Here is a 17,308-nt window from a genome sequence, read left to right as displayed (position 1 = left end):
AAAAAAATAACACAAGTGCCAATCACCACACAACCTAAGGCACTTACTGGTCACTTTAATTTTTAACAAAATTAATAAAGTAGAGCAAGCGCCAATCCCCACATAACCCGGGGTGCCTTCTGGTTACTTTGTTAATTAATATAAAAAAAAAATAACACAAGCGCCAATAACCACACAACCCGAGGCGCTTACTGGTCACTTTAATTATTAACAAAATTATCAAAGTAGAGTAAGCGCCAATCCCCACACAACCCAGGGCGCTAACTGGTCACTTTAATTATGAATAAAATAAGTTACATAACACAAGCGCCAATCCCCACACAACCCGGGGCACTTTCTGGTCACTTTGTTAATTGGTGTAATAAATAAAATAACACAAGCGCCAATCCTCACACAACCCAGGGCGCTTACTGGTTACTTTAATTATTAACAAACTTAATAATGTAGAGCAAGCGCCGATCCCCACATAACCCAGGGCGCTTACTGGTCACTTTAATTATTAACAAAGTTAATAAAGTAGAGCAAGCGCCAATCCCCACACAACCTGCGACGCTTTCTGGTCGCTTTAATTATTAACAAAGTTGATAAAGTAGAGCAATCGCCAATCCCCACACAACCAGTAAGCGCCCTGGGTTGTGTGGGGATTGGCGCTGATGTTATTTTATTAATTATATCAATTAACAAAGTGACCAGAAAGTGCCCCGGGTTGTGTGGGGATTTGTACTTGTGCTATTTTATTAATAATTAAAGTGACCAGTAGGCGCCATGGGTTGTGTGTGGATCGGGGCTTGTGTTATTTTATTTATTATATTAATTAACAAAATGATCAGAAAGCGCCCTGGTTGTGTGAGGATTGGCGCTTGTGTTATTTTATTAATAATTAAAGCGACCAGTAGGCGTCCCGGGTTGTGTGGGGATTAGCACTTATGATATTTTATTTGATATATTCATTAACAAAGTGATCAGAAAGCGCCCCGGGTTGTGTGAGGATTGGCGCTATTGTTATTTTACTTATTTTATTAATAATTAAAGCGACCAGAAAGCGCCCGGGTTCTATGGGGATTGGCGCTTGTGTTATTTTAATTATTTTATTAATAATTGAAGCGACCAGAAAGCGCCCCGGGTTGTGTGGAGATTGGCGTTTGCTCTACTTTGTTAATTTTGTTAATAATTAAAGTGACCAGTAAGCGCCCCGGGTTGTGTGGGGATTGGCGCTTGCTCTACTTTATTAATTTTCTTAATAATTAAAGTGACCAGTAAGCGCCCCGGGTTGTGTGGGGATTGGCGCTTGCGTTATTGTTTAATTTATTTTATTAATTATTAATGCTCGTGATACTGCGTATGGGCGCGTTGGGTTAAATAGCTTAGGATTAATTGATCAAGTTATGGTGTATGGAATGTTGTCGAGTTATCTGAGGTTTTGCGTCTTGCTCCATATAACCAATTTGAATTTCCCCCCAAGTTCGGTAGCCACTTTTGGGAGCGCTGTTACTCTATAAACCCGTGCATTTCAAACAGGATTCAACTCATACAATCAAAGTCTAAATGGTGTTCATGCTATACTTACTTGCTTGATTTATTTTCAGTGCACCTTCTTTGCGATAACGCAATACGTGTCGTCTATGCACCAAGTGTGATATATTGATTGTTTATGATACGTTGTACACAAAATATTTGACGTGTCGTAGATTAACATGACATTAATGACACGCCCATCCGTGGGTAAGTAAGAATTTTTTAATTATTTTTCCCGTATTCCCGGCACTATCATGCTTATTTCAGAAACCCCACTCAAATCGCGGCACCACAGGAATCGGAATCTTTTCTAAAGCTTTATTTAACGTGAAAAATGAAACAACTGCAATACACATTGTACTTATTTTTCTTGTAGGATTATGTTTCATGTACATACCCTGTCCTAAATATCAGAGATGAATCAACGCTGAAATCAGTCGTAAATTACATCGTTAATTGCAAACTGCAATGCTAACATGAAAAATGCACTGTTTTGAAGTTAATTAATGTTATTGTTTTCAACAAACGCTCATTCAATACTGATACGCAGAATCAACGATGTAGTTAACGACTGATTTCAGCGCTGATATTTTTTGTAGGGTAAGCAAAATGATCAACACTTGAAACTTAATGTTACAAAAGTCAAAACATAAAAATCACAGGAGTCATTTGATAGCAACTAATAATGACTTATGCTATTTTATTACAATGTTACATCTCAGCTTTAATAGACCGACAGTGAGTTCCATTAAAAATTCATTTATTTGTTTTGACAACAACAGCATTTAACAGTTTCACTCTTCATAGGAATGTGTCTCAACTCCTGTCCAAATCTCATTTCCTCTACTTACATGGAATACTATTAAATCGTTCTGCACAAACTTTCAACAGAAACATGTCAACTAGTCGTTGTAATGTAAAATTAGAGAAGTCTTTGGGGTTGCCTAGAATGGTAAATGCTATGAAAAGACAACTGTGGGGGTCAGTTAAGTGTAACATTTGGAGAAAATATTTGGTAACCAAAAATTCGATACTATTAAGTGATTTAAAAAAACCATGTCAGATTTAATAACAAGGTTTCATAACATAAATATTAGAAGTAATGAAATAATTGTGTTGATAGTGAGAAAGTTGAATATGTAATTGTGAAATAATACGTAAAGCAAAAAAATTATTATGAAAGTTAATACTTCTTAGTTAGATTTTTAATAGTTAATCATTTATACATGACCAATTATGGATATTGTTTGTACGTACTAAAACAGGAAAATACCTTTCTAGATATAAGCAATATTAACAGCTAAAATTACATAAACTTCAACAAATTTTACTAAACAGCAGTAAAAAAATTGAAATCAATATGCGAGACTGAGCTTTGTGGGTAATAGTAGCCATCATTGACCAAAAATTATCGTAAGAATCTATGTATAACAATTTCTTTTTAATAGTTTCAAATATCTTACCATGGTTACTTGTGATAAATTAACTTAAGTCAGCAAAAGATTAGTGTGAATCACTACCCTCAGCCAGTTACATATAATTTTTTTACACAGACAAGAACGCCGTACAAAAAAATTAGGTGTAATCGATGCTAACCATAGACATAAGAGAAATATAGACTACTCGTTCTTATGTACAGTACAGCGCTGATAACAGCGTTGGGTTAGGCGGATTCAATGGACGTATTCCAAACATAGAGGTATAAGAACGTTCTTATACCTCTATTATTCCAAATGACGCGACACTTGGGTGTCACGCGACACATTAGTATAGGTTTTGAATAGGACTGCGTGACACGGTCGCGTCATTTGGAATGCTCTCATTGAGATATCGGAACTTTTTCCCTAGATCGCATACGTAGCTATACGATCTAGGGAGAATGTACTGCTGAGAAGACCATAGTATTACCAACAACGCGCGAAAATTCAAAATTGTAATATCAATAACACAAGTGCCCATCACCCTACGACCGAGGGCGCTTACTGGCCGCTCTATTAAATAATGAAATATTAATTATTACCACAAACGCCTATCACCTAATGACCCGGGGCACTTAGAGGTCACTCTATTATATAATAAAATATTAATTATTAACACAAGCGCCTATCACCCGATGACCCGGGGTGCTTACTTGCCACTCTATTGAATAATAAAATATTAATTATAAACACAAGCGCTTATCATCCAATGACTCGGGGAGCTTACTGGTCACTTTATTAAACGATGTATATTATTAATTAATAGCATAAGCGCATATCACCCAATGACCTGGGGTGCTTACTTGCCTCTGTATTAAACAATTAAATGTTAAGCACTAATACAATAGCCTATCACCCGATGACCCGAGGCGCTTACTAATCGCATTATTAAACAATATATTATTACTTAATAGCTCAAGCGCCTATTACCCGATGACCCAGGGCGCTAACTGGCTGTTCTGTTAAATAATAAAATGTTAAGAAAAAATACAAGCACCTATCACCCGATGACCCGAGGGGCTTACTAATCGCATTATTAAACAATATATTATTAATTAATAGCACAAGTGCCTATCATCCGATAACCCAAGGCGCTTACTGGCCGCTCTCTTAAACAATAAAATGTCAATTAAACACAAGCAGCACCCTGGGTTATCAGGCGATCGGCGCTTGCATTATTATTGAACTTTTTGTTATTTAAGGACGATCTCCGGGTATAGTAGTTTTCGTAAGAATTTGCTAAAATTGGAATATGTTTGAAAAGAAAGTGTTATTTACACGTGTGAGAAATTTTAACAGGTGTTTCCTTACTTAATTGCGAACTATTCAGTTTTAAAGATTGTCGATTTAACAGTGGAGTATATCTATAGCTATAATCTTGGCGAAAAAAAACGCACACTTCCGAGCATAACTTAACAAATTTTCGCAGTATTTTCCCCAAAAAATTTTATGTAATAAACAAATTCCTAAGGAAAAAAATGAGTACAAGTCTTAGGCCTTTCCATATTAATTATTGAGTAACAATAATTTTAATAACACCTCATCTGGCCTCCACCGAGAGAGAAGCAGACGCCCCAAGCAAATTGACAACACTGCAACATCCTGTTACTTACTGAGTACAGAACAGTCAGACGACGGTCACGAAAAAAAGCCCAACTCAAATTGGCCCAAGTAAACTGTCATAGTTCGATAAGCTTTAGCGTTCTTAATTGCTACTTTTTTCTTCACAAATCTACCGTTTTTTAAATTTCTCACTTCATTCGGCATTTCTGTTGTCGTATACATAACCTGATTGTAAATGTAAACACAAGCGGAAAGTCTTTATACTCGCCTCGTGGCACCTAACCCTAACGGCCAGAGTACATATATATATATATATATATATATATATATATATATATATATATATATATATATATATATATATATATACATATATATAAAGTAAGATCGGTGGCGATATGTTGCAGTGTTGCCAAGTTTCTTATGTGTCAGCGCATCGTCTGCTCATGCAACGAAAAAGAGATTCTCAACTTACATCAATTTTGATTGAGAACCACTGGTCCCGGAGATTGTCCTTAATAGAGCGGCCAGTAAGCGCCCCGGATCATCGAGTGATAGGCGCTTGTGCTATTAATGAATATTTCATTATTTAATAGACAGGCCAGTAAGTGCCCCGAGTCATTAGGTGATAGGCCCTTGTGTTATAAATATTACAATTTTTAATTTTCGCGCATCTTTGGCAATGCCCCTTCACTGCTGTCTGCTCGGCGAAACATTCTTCCTAGATTGTATAGCTATATATACGATCTAGGGAAAAAGTTCCGATATTGAATCCGACTAACCCAACGCTGGCTGATACCATGATGTAAGAATATAAGGTATGGCGTTGCGCATCCATTTTGATTAACCAATCAGGAACGCTTCCATCGCGCCGCCGCGCGCCGTGTCTGTCTGCGAATTTCAAAAGCTTTTAAAATATCAAGCATATTAACATTAAGAAACACGTGAAACAATATATGTTTTTTATTTCAATATTTCCATTCCAGTTGTTTCAGTGACTAAACGTACAATTCGTAAATATTTACACAGAAAAACTGTCTAAATAGGTAATCATTTATCGATTGACGTACATTTATATTCTTACGTATGTCTATTTCTATATATATGTCTCACTTCAAGGTGAATGCGGGGGATTAATTTTAGTTTCAACTTTGGACACTTCGTTTCATTGTACAGGCTCTTCGGCGCTGGGTACGTACCATATAATTATTTTTCTGTACTTCTGCCTATGTTATAACATAGGCCTGTGAAGCAAAAAAAAATTGTATGGTACGGTCTCTGTAGTAGTCACATCTTCTTCAAATATAGCGTCGTGATGGAAGGCGCAGAACGGCACGAAAATGAGACCTCGGAACGCTACACCTTATTAGCAAGGTGCAAGTGATGGGAGGGGATAGATGAGTCAACACCAGCGTGTGTAGTGACGAAAATAAGAAACCTGGGGTACCAAATTACTCTTATTTTTGCTTAATAAAGAAAAGAATAACAGCATTTCGTCAAATTTACAGATGTTATCATCACGTATGCATAAATAGTATCAACAAAATAAGATTGCAGTTGCACAAATGTAAAAAAATGAACTATGTGGTGCCAAGAATGTTTGTAAAATGTTTGAATGTAACAATACATTAAATAAAGTCTCGTTACTTTTCGATCCAGAGCACACACTCAGAAGCAGACGGCTAAAAGAATAGTATATTGCATACAAGTTTGCGAAGGCTTCAATTTACGAACCGAGAGGTTTACGGCACGAGCCGAAGGCGAGGGCCGTAACAAGGTTCGTAAAGAAGCCTGTTCGAACGAGTTTCGTGTACTATTTTTCCGCCTGAGAACCCAAAATCAAGCGGTGCGCCGAAAGTGCTATTTTGAGGTTAGAAGGCGGAAAAGATATTTACGTGAAATAAAACATGATCATTGTGACTTCTATTGTTAAAACGTGTGATTTCTTTTATTAAAATGTTTATAAAATATGGGTGTAAGAAAGTGCTGTGTTGTTCAGTGCAACAGAAGCGCAAAGACAGATGTAGTAAAATTACATAAAATTCGGTGATTATCTAACTGTAAATAAAGGTAATTTTCATGTTCATTGCAACTTAGACAATTTTCAAAATAATCTGAACAAAATGTACATGCAGGTTAACTTTGTACGAAGCTGAAGTTACCGAGGTCTGCCTTATTACGACGGCACTCATCAAATTGCTAACTCCATCAATTTGAAATTCTGTAACATCGCACACATGACTACTTTTGACCAACTGTTTACCTCTTTTTAAAGCTTCAGAGTTAAAACAAATCGAGCATGTGATATTCCTAAAGCCTGTTTTTATGATAACATCCATTATCACATAAATAAATATACTAACTTTTTCCTAATTAATTAATTATTACTAAAAGTGTGCATCGGTGTATGCTGACGTATAATGTGGGTACCCGCGGTTGCATGATTTTGACACCAAGAGTGGCACTGCATGACATGCACCTGGCCAATATTCTTACATCATGGCTAATACTGCTAAAGGACCAGACCCATAGACATAAAACAAGTATAGACTGCTTGTTCTCATGTAGGGCACTGAAAACTGAAACACAAGTAGAAAGAAACACATCAATGAGAGTGGGTATATGTCTCTCTTGCACATTGCCAACGGTCAACGGCGGCAAAGTTACATCAGCCAGATTTAGTAAACTGACCCCCCACCGTTAGCAATGTGCAAGAGGGACAGATACCCACGCTCAATGCCGTCTCTTTTTACTTATGTTTTAGGTCCGTACATAAGGAGGAGCAGTCTATACTATACTTCTTATTGTCTTGTATGTCTATGACTAGCCCAACAAGAATGTGACCAAAGGGAGAAGGTTAAGACAAGAGCCTGGCCAGGCCATAGAGATAATATAATAGAGGAAGCGAACAAGCCGTGACCGCATACAGATGGTAGATAGAGAAAGAAGATTGTGTTGGTCTTGCATCTCTCTCTGCTCTTATCCTGATTGGCTATTTTAAATGCCCTCTTCTGCCTCTAATTCAATATATATAAATACTGCTCTACTATCACTACTACTATATACACTGTCAAGCAGCAGCCAATCAATACAGAGAGCAGACAGAGATGCAAGACCAAAACAGTCGTCTTCCTCTATCTACTGACCGTACGCTTCCACTTACAGAAGAATATACAATTCGCTTCCTCTATTATATAATCTCTATGGGCCAGGCACGCTTTACATCGATGACAGCATAGACATTTACAAAATAGACTGCTTGTTCTGATGTACGGTGCTGAAGCACAATTAAGAAGAGACACGATATCGAACGCGTGTATCTGTCTCTCTCGCACATTGCCAACGGTAGAGTGGTTGCATCAGCTGGCCCATGATGTTAGTAGATTAAGGCGCAACTTTCCGATGAGTCCGAGTTTCTCCAATAGCGTGCCTCATCCTCACATCGTCCATATTAGGATTTAAGCCAATCCGAATGTAGCGGTATTTCAAAAATATGTGATTGTCAGTAGTTTCAAAAGGTTTTAGCTTACATTACAATGTTAAAAGTGATGCTTCAAAATTGTTGCTGAAAATGAGAAAACATCATTTAACAGTTATTTCGAATAGTGATGAGACAATAAAAATTAATTATAGCTGGATTCAAGAAAGAAATTATTTGAAGTCATGTACGTATTTATGGTGAAAAAATCATCAATAAGTATTTCATAATTTTTTTTGAATTAATGAATGAATTTTGGTTGATTCTGATTGTTTTCATCCGGTTATAAAAATATAAACAGCCCGCAATGCAATAACAAAAATAAATAAAAATTCAAAAATTTACAACAAATTAACTCTACTATTAGGTAATATTTAAAAGGGATCATTACTTATGTACAACAATAGTGAAAAAATCACAGAACTTTCAATGTTTTAAAGGCTGCTGTATTCAGTGAGGCTTCAAGCTGTACTTTTCTTTTAGTTGCACATCAGAGATTACTACATGAGATTAGATTATTTCTTAGATAAAAAAAATCCTATAAAAAAATTCAGTGTCTCCTGTACGTATATAGAGTCTAGTTTTATTGTTGGAACAGCTGATTTGGATAAAACAAATATATTTGTATCACCAGGGACGATTGAGTGTTCTGGCTATTTCTCGCTGTCTTGAGTAAAATGTACAGAGCATACCTTACCTACGATAGAAAAATGTTTGACTGTTTATTCATTCGTGTAAAAATATTTATATATAAGTGAACACGATGGCATATTGTAAATATTAATTTATTACACCACTTGAGTTCTCAAGTAAGTGTCATGAGTGCATGCATATCTTAAAGTAAACAAAGCAGACTACACAATTTTAACATGGTGGAATTACGGATGTGCGCAGGAACAGTCTCAATTTGAATCGGTTGGGTCACACACCTTATTTACTTACATCATGATGGGCATTAGAGAATATATACATGGAGGAAGCATTGTATGCTCCGGCCACGAGACGAGATGAGAGAGACAAAAGACAAATAGCAGTACAACCTTTCTCTCTCTTACACGCCTCTGATTGGTTGGCCCCCTTCCGTATATATAGGTATAGTCGTATCCACGAGTGGCGGTCATGGGGGAACAGAGCAGATATATGTAACCTAAGCTCTGATGAAAAAGAACTTATACATTACCAGAGAATATAGAATATATCCTCTTTAAGTATAGAAGGCCAAAGCGGAATTCCAAGCAATACACACTAAAACAAATATCTTCCATTACAACATAATTAAAACAACAAAATTTAAATAAAAATTTCCAATTTTAATTAAAGCCCTCATACCTGGTTAAATAGTTCATGTATGGCTAATGACTCAGTTGGAATGTTTGTCTTCGATAGCTGAGCAGTCAAGAATGCTCGAGTAGCTTTTGCGCTCTGGGCTTCGAATCTGGCCAATGGTTTTTTTTTTTTTTTTTTTCAGGTAAACATTTTCATAATACTTGTTTTATTACGTTTCGTTTGCTTATAATTTTTATGTATTTTTATAAACATATTTATTTTATAAGATTTCACACTTTAATAATAAGATTTAAAAAACTACTCTTGGCTAATGCCAGTAAAATACTAATGCAAAAATGTGTAAATACTTTTTGTATGTTATTATTATTACAAGTGTGAATATTATTTGTCTAATTATTTACTGCATTGATCGATACGGATTTATTGGGGTTCTAATATCTAATATGCCCTTTATCCTGCATGTATCCTATCCTAATGAAAAATACTGCCACCTTCCCGTCGGTTTCCATTGAGTAATGCCAATAAAAAATAAATTATACGACGTATTGTAATAGTATAATATTAAATTTATGCTCACATTAGTATTTTGTTGGCATTAGCCAAGAGTAGTTTTTTAAATCTTATTATATAAGTGTGAAATCTTATAAAATAAATTTATTTATAAAAATATATAAAAATTATAAACAAACGAAATGTAATAAAACAAGTATTATGAAAATGTATACCTGAAAAAAAAAAAATAAAAGCATAGGTCAGATTCGAAGCCCAGAGCGCTAAAGCTAATCGAGCATTCTTGACCGCTCAGCTATCGAAGACAAACATTCCAATTGAGTCATTAGCCATACATGAACTGTTTAACCAGGTATGAGGGCTTTAATTAAAATTGGAAATTTTTATTCAAATTTTGTTGTTTTAATTATGTTGTAATGGAAGATTATTGTTTTAGTGTGTATTGCTCGGAATTTCGCTTTGGCCTTCTATACTTAAAGAGGATATATTCTATATTCTCTGGTAATGTATAAGTTCTTTTTCATCAGAGCTTAGGTTACATATATCTGCTCTGTTCCCCCACGACCGCCACTCGTGGATACGACTATACCTATATATACGAAAGGGGGCCAACCAATCAGAGGCGTGTAAGAGAGAGAAAGGTTGTACTGCTATTTGTCTTTTGTCTCTCTCATCACGTCTCGCGGTCGGAGCATACAATGCTTCCTCCATGTATATATTCTCTAAGTGATGGGCAGACTTGTGAAGTTGGCGCCCGTAAATATTAAATATTAATATTTTGCACCCATTCAGGGCTTAAACGATTCCTCCTTACTTGCGGATTTATCCTCCACTTGAATTTTTATTTGCGGATCAATAGTTTGCGAGATATTTGCAAAATAAAAAGTCGAAAATGGGCGCGGCGCTGAAGTATAAAAAACTTTGTTGTAAGTGCTAAATTGGGTTAAAATCTAATTCTACCTGTACGATTCGATTCCTCCTCATTTGCGGATTACGTAGGTATATAAATTAATGTAATTAAATGTCACAAAGTTTGTAAATAATGAATTTAATTATAGAGTGAGAGAATCTAGTAACTTTTGTCTAGTGACTTTTGGTCCAGTGCTCCGTTCCTGTTGTTCGGTACATGTCGTTGACTCCGTACCGCGGGTTCTAAAAAATATTTATCTGGAGCCGTACCATACAACTTTTTTTAGCTTCGCGGGCCTATGTTATAACATAGGCCGATGTACAGAAAAATAGTTATATGGTACGGCCCCAGAATAGAAAACTTTAGTAGGTATTAATCTATTAATTATTAGTTATAAATTATTCAGCTTTTGGATTAATACACACACACACACACACACATTTTTCGATGACTATGCAATCTAGTGTAAGCCCATTTAATAAACATTTTTTTAAATTAAGTACTTGTAAATTTATTACTGGGGCTGTGTTTACATAGGCTCCATTTGTAGTCTGTTAAGGTCACGTGATCATTTATGATAAGTGCGAGTGAGACGGTGACATCATGCTGTCTCCCTCGCACTTATGATAAATGATCACGTGACCTTAACAGACTTAATAACAGAGCCTTAGGCGAACACAGCCTGTGTCACTTTTATCCGTTTCCACTGGTCGGTAACTTGATCTTCAATTCGCCTGATTAATTATTTAAGCGCGAAATTTGAATGCTTGAGCTGTTTTCTAAAACTTGCCCAAACAAAATTATTACTCGTGTGCTTAGCTGTGGCTTGTCTTGTGATGATTATAGCTGTACTGCTACTTTTTAGTTGTGTTGTTATTTGTTTCTTGAATAACAACAAATATTAAAATTTTGCGCGTAATGAATAAATATCAGTCCACAGTGTTTGCCACAATAGATTCCAGATATTAGATTCTTAAGATGAAAAATCTGTACCTATTGACAAATAAATTTTTCCTTAAGTTTGAAGTATGCAATGTATGTGTGTGTGGATTGACCCAAAAGCTGAATAACTTATAGCTAATAATTAATAGATTAATACCTACTAAAGTTTTCTATTCTGATAAATATTTTGTAGAACCCGCGGTACGTAGTAAACGACATGTACCGAACAACAGGAACGGAGCACTGGACCAAAAGTCACTAGACAAAAGTTACTAGATTCTCTCACTCTATAATTAAATTCATTATTTACAAACTTTGTGACATTTAATTACATTAATTTATATACCTACGTCATCCGCAAATTAGGAGGAATCGAATCGTACAGGTAGAATTGGATTTTAACCCAATTTAGCACTTACAACAAAGTTTTTTATACTTCAGCGCCGCGCCCATTTTCGACTTTTTATTTTGCAAATATCTCGCAAACTATTGATCCGCAAATAAAAATTCAAGTGGAGGATAAATCCGCAAGTAAGGAGGAATCGTTTAAGCCCTGAATGGGTGCAAAATATTAATATTTAATATTTACGGGCGCCAACTTCACAAGTCTCGCCTAAGGCTCTGTTATTAAGTCTGTTAAGGTCACGTGATCATTTATCATAAGTGCGAGGGAGACAGCATGATGTCACCGTCTCACTCGCACTTATCATAAATGATCACGTGACCTTAACAGACTACAAATGGAGCCTATGTAAACACAGCCCCAGTAATAAATTTACAAGTACTTAATTTAAAAAAATGTTTATTAAATGGGCTTACACTAGATTGCATAGTCATCGAAAAATGTGTGTATGTGTGTGTGTGTGTATTGATCCAAAAGCTGAATAACTTATAACTAATAATTAATAGATTAATACCTACTAAAGTTTTCCATTCTGGGGCCGTACCATATAACTATCTTTCTGTACATCGGCCTATGTTATAACATAGGCCCGCGAAGCTAAAAAAAGTTGTATGGTTCGGCTCCAGATAAATATTTTGTAGAACCCGCGGTACGGAGTCAACGACATGTACCGAACAACAGGAACGGAGCACTGGACCAAAAGTCACTAGACAAAAGTTACTAGATTCTCTCACTCTATAATTAAATTCATTATTTACAAACTTTGTGACATTTAATTACATTAATTTATATACCTACGTAATCCGCAAATGAGAAGGAATCGAATCGTACAGGTAGAATTAGATTTTAACCCAATTTAGCACTTACAACAAAGTTTTTTATACTTCAGCGCCGCGCCCATTTTCGACTTTTTATTTTGCAAATATCTCGCAAACTATTGATCCGCAAATAAAAATTCAAGTGGAGGATAAATCCGCAAGTAAGGAGGAATCGTTTAAGCCCTGAATGGGTGCAAAATATTAATATTTAATATTTACGGGCGCCAACTTCACAAGTCTGATTGACAGATATACAATCACATGTTCGATATTGTGTCTCTTTCTACTTGTACTTCAGGGCCGTACCCGTACATAGGAACGAGCAGTCCAGTCTATTTTTTTGTATGCCTATGGTCACACCTAAACAGTGAAGAGGGTAGAAAAAGATGCAAGGCAACTGTCTTTTTTTTATAGACTGCCGAGACATCTTCACTTACATGAGGCCCTAATGCCTTATGCCTTCCCTACTCTATGTATTTTATCTGTATGTATAAGACACATATGTTACTTAAATACCAACAAAACTCTTTACCAGAATGAAATATGACCAGAACACTTTGAATCTCTATGAATCATAAGGTTCCTTAATTCTGTTGAGAGGGGTGGCTTAGGGCACATGAAGCGCCGCGTAAAGCATAATAGACCAAGAGCTGAAGCTAAAAGGTGGTCAAAATTTTAACCAGCCGCTACTGTCACCAGAATTGAGGAACCTTGTGATTTACAGAGATCCAAAATATTTTTGTCATATTTTATAGTGGTGAAGAGTTATGTGATAATTATAGTAGTGCCGTGTGGTCTTTTTTATTAACCAGCCGCAACTTATACCAGTGGATAGAAAATCTATAGTGGTTAGCTACAAATGCCATTTGCAGCAAGATTAGAATGCATCTTGTACCCGAAAATCGACCTTAAAAAAAAAAGACCCTTTATCCAATCTTATCTATAATACTCATTTAAGATAATAGATGAGACATTATAGATAACATTGTAGTTATGAACACAACATCTATATTTTTTGAGGTTGATTTGTGGCGCCTTCGACCATCGTCAAGGCACACACAGGCGATCGACGCAAGCAGCAGCTGAAGCCACGCGAGGTCTTCGCGCTGTCCACGCCGAGCGGCGCTGCCGCCGCCTTCTCTAGCCACCAAGCAGCTACCTAGTGTGGCGCGAGACCAGTCCGAGCTCGACCCTCGCATGAGCCGCATTCGCGCACGCTCACGCTCGCAGCCTCCGCTGCCGTCACAGCTCTCGACACTTCGCCGTACCATTTCACCTGTTATTATTTGTATGCTAATAAAGCTCCATTTATACCATACACGTGAGTGAGCATCATTAAGCGCCTTCCCTCGCCTTCAACTTCCTCGAGCGCCGGGACACGCTCAGCTGATCCCAACAGTGGTGACCCCGCCTGAAAAAGTTTCGAGGTGAGCTAAACAATCGCGTTTTTTTTCTTCGCCATCTTTTCTTTTTTCGGCGAGCAAGGCGACTCATCTCGCTCACGCCTTGCAGTGCGCGTGCTTTGTCCGGCCCGCCGCCATTTTTTAGCAAAAGCCCGCGCGCTCGCTCGCGTTCGTGGAACACGGCCATCGTCAACTCGGGCGACGCTACGAGCCACGCGCTAAAGTGCCCGCACTCTCTCTCTCGCTCTCGTGGACCGTTTAAAAAAAAAAAAAAAAAAGACAAGGACAAAGACAGAGTGAGAGGTTGTGTGACAGTGCTGTGCAGTGCAGTTTTTTTTTACACTCGTCTCGCCGTCGGCACTTGCCATGGTCAACAACGACAATGGCGTAAGTCCCCCCGGCGACAATCCTACTGGAGGCGCGAGCCCCACGGGTGATGACACTAACCCCGTGATGTCGGTCGCACCTCTTCGCCTCCCGCCTTTCTGGAAGGCCAACCCGACCGTGTGGTTTATCCGGATCGAGGCGGCCTTCAACAACCACAGGATCCACGCGGACTCAAGCCAATTCGACTACGTCGTCGCTGCCTTGGATGACGCCACGGTGCAGGAAATCGCCGACGTCCTCATGGCACCCCCAGCTGAGGGCAAGTACGATTTCCTTAAGGCCGAAATTCTGAAGCGCATGACAGACACGGCCGATCAGCGTCTCCGCAAGCTGCTCACGCAGCTCGAGCTAGGCGACCAGAAGCCGTCACAGCTCCTGCGTCGCATGAAAGCTCTCGCGGGCACCGCGGTCACCGACGATGCCATCAGGATCCGGTGGTTCGACCTCCTGCCGCCGTCCGTGGCACGCTCCCTCCGGGTCGTCAAATCAACCCCGCTGGAGGAGCTGGCGTCTCTGGCCGACGAGCTGATCCAGGACTACCCGCACGTCGCCGCGGTTCACCCTCAAGCGACCAAGGTTCAGACGGCTGGTCAGTCTTCTGCGCCGACCGTGGAGTCCCTGGCCAAGGAGATGGCGTCGCTGCGTCAGTCCATCGCGCAGCTCCTCAACATCGCTAAGCAACAACCGGAAGGCCAGCAACGTGGCCGTTCAACCACGCAGTCGCAAGGTGGCCCCCGAAGCAGGTCAAACACGCCAAACCGAGACCCCAACGACCCGTGGTGCTGGTACCATCGCACCCTGGGGAACAACGCTCGCAACTGCAGGCCACCCTGCAACTTCACCCCGTCGAACCAGGGAAACGAGTAGTGCCGCCTTCGTATTAGGCGGCGGAAGTCGGCGCTACTCCCCCTGCAGAAAATCGCCTCCATGTGTCCGACAAAACTTCAACAATAAGGTTTCTCGTCGACTCCGGATCAGTCGTTTCTCTGCTCCCAGCTTCCCTGTTCAAGAAGCCACCAGCTCGCGACTCTCTTACGCTCACCGCTGCTAACGCCTCGGCGATCTCCACGTATGGCACACACCGTGCCGAGGTCAACCTAGGCCTGCGCCGAGCCTTCGTCTGGTCCTTCATCGTCGCCGACGTCCAGACGGCCATTCTGGGAGCGGACTTCCTCACGCACTTCAGCCTGCTGATTGACCTCAAAGGAAAGCAGCTCCTCGACGCCACGACCGGGCTTTCCAACAAGGGTTTTGCGGTCCTCACAACCGGCCACAGCGTCTCCGTCGTCCAGCAGGTCGAGATTCCGACAGGACTCCTCTGTCAACGCTACCAAGACCTCGTGCGGGAGTTCAACGACCTAACGCTGGTTGACGGATCGGCAGCAGACCTGCCCGATCTCCCAGTGCTTCACCGCATTCACACGAACGGCCCCCCGGTCTTCGAGCGCCCTCGGAGACTCATCGGCCCTCGTCTCGACGCCGCCAAGGACGAGTTCAGCCGTCTCATGGCCCAGGGCATCATCCGGCCCTCTTCCAGCCAGTGGGCAAGCCCGATCCACCTGGTTCCGAAGCCCGACGGTTCCTGGCGCGTCACCGGCGATTACAGGCGACTGAACAGCTGCACGACGCCCGACCGCTACCCACTCCCGATCGTCGAGGACCTTCTCCAGGAGCTGCAGGGATCGGTATTCTCGGTAATTGACTTAAAAAAAGCCTTTTACCAGATCACCATCGCCGAAGAAGACATCCCGAAGACCGCAGTGACGACTCCCTTTGGACTCTTCGAGTTCACTCGTTCTTCTCTTGGTCAACGCAACGCCGCCCAGTCTCTCCAGAGGACGATGGACCATCTTCTCCAGGACCTGCCCTTTGCTAGGGCCTACCTAGACGATATCATCGTCGCCTCCGAGGACAACGAGTCACACCTGGTGCACCTCCGTCGCCTCTTCGAGTCCCTGCGCTCCGCTGGGCTCCGCTCAACCCAGACAAGTGTGTCTTGGGGCAGACCGAGGTCACCTATCTCGGCTGGACGGTATCCAGCCATGGCTTCAAACCTCCGCCGCTCAAGGTCGAGGCCATCAAAGAGTTTCCGCGCCCGCAGACCTCCACCGAGCTGCGTCGGTACATGGGACTCTTCAACTATTACCACCGCTGTGTCCCTGGGGCAGCCAACATCTTAGCGCCACTCAACGACCTTCTCCAGGGCCTGCCGCCCAGGAAAAAGAAGGTTGAGTTGACCTGGACGCTGGATGCAGAAGCTGCGTTTGCTCGCAGTAAGCAAGCCATCGCTGATGCCACGACAACGACGTTCCTGCGACCCGACGCTCCGCTGGCCCTTCGCACGGACGCTTCCAACACTGCAATCGGAGCAGTCCTCGAGCAGCAGGACTCCAAGGGCACATGGGCTCCCCTTGCTTTCTTTTCTAGAAAGCTCGACAACACCGAGAAACGCTACAGCACCTACGATCGAGAGCTTCTAGCCATCTACGCAGCCCTGAAAAACCTGCAGCGAATCCTCGAAGGCAGGTCCTTTAAATAAAATAAAAGTGCGGCCAAGTAAGCGCACTGGGTCGTTGGGGATTAGCCGCTTGGGATTTTGTTAATTAATAAATAA

General features: G+C 40.4%; 1 protein-coding gene across 1 annotated transcript in view; it reads right to left on the bottom strand.

The window, feature by feature from the left end:
* The window catches only part of SmB (small ribonucleoprotein particle protein SmB), a 64,996-nt gene extending 61,887 nt beyond the window's left edge, over nt 1–3,109 (bottom strand). Inside the window, exon 1 of the mRNA XM_014363180.2 lies at nt 2,979–3,109. Within this exon, the coding sequence (XP_014218666.1) occupies nt 2,979–2,981 (3 nt within the window). The 5' untranslated portion in view covers nt 2,982–3,109. The remainder of the gene's footprint in view (nt 1–2,978) is intronic.
* Nucleotides 3,110–17,308: the final 14,199 nt, after the last annotated feature.

The sequence above is a fragment of the Copidosoma floridanum genome, unplaced genomic scaffold, assembly GCF_036245765.1.
Source record: "Copidosoma floridanum isolate Cflo_tuat_1 unplaced genomic scaffold, Cflo_Japanese_pri ptg000011l, whole genome shotgun sequence".
NCBI lineage: Eukaryota > Metazoa > Arthropoda > Insecta > Hymenoptera > Encyrtidae > Copidosoma > Copidosoma floridanum.
Note: the sequence above shows the minus strand (reverse complement) of the source record. Positions and strands in the feature narration are given on the sequence as shown.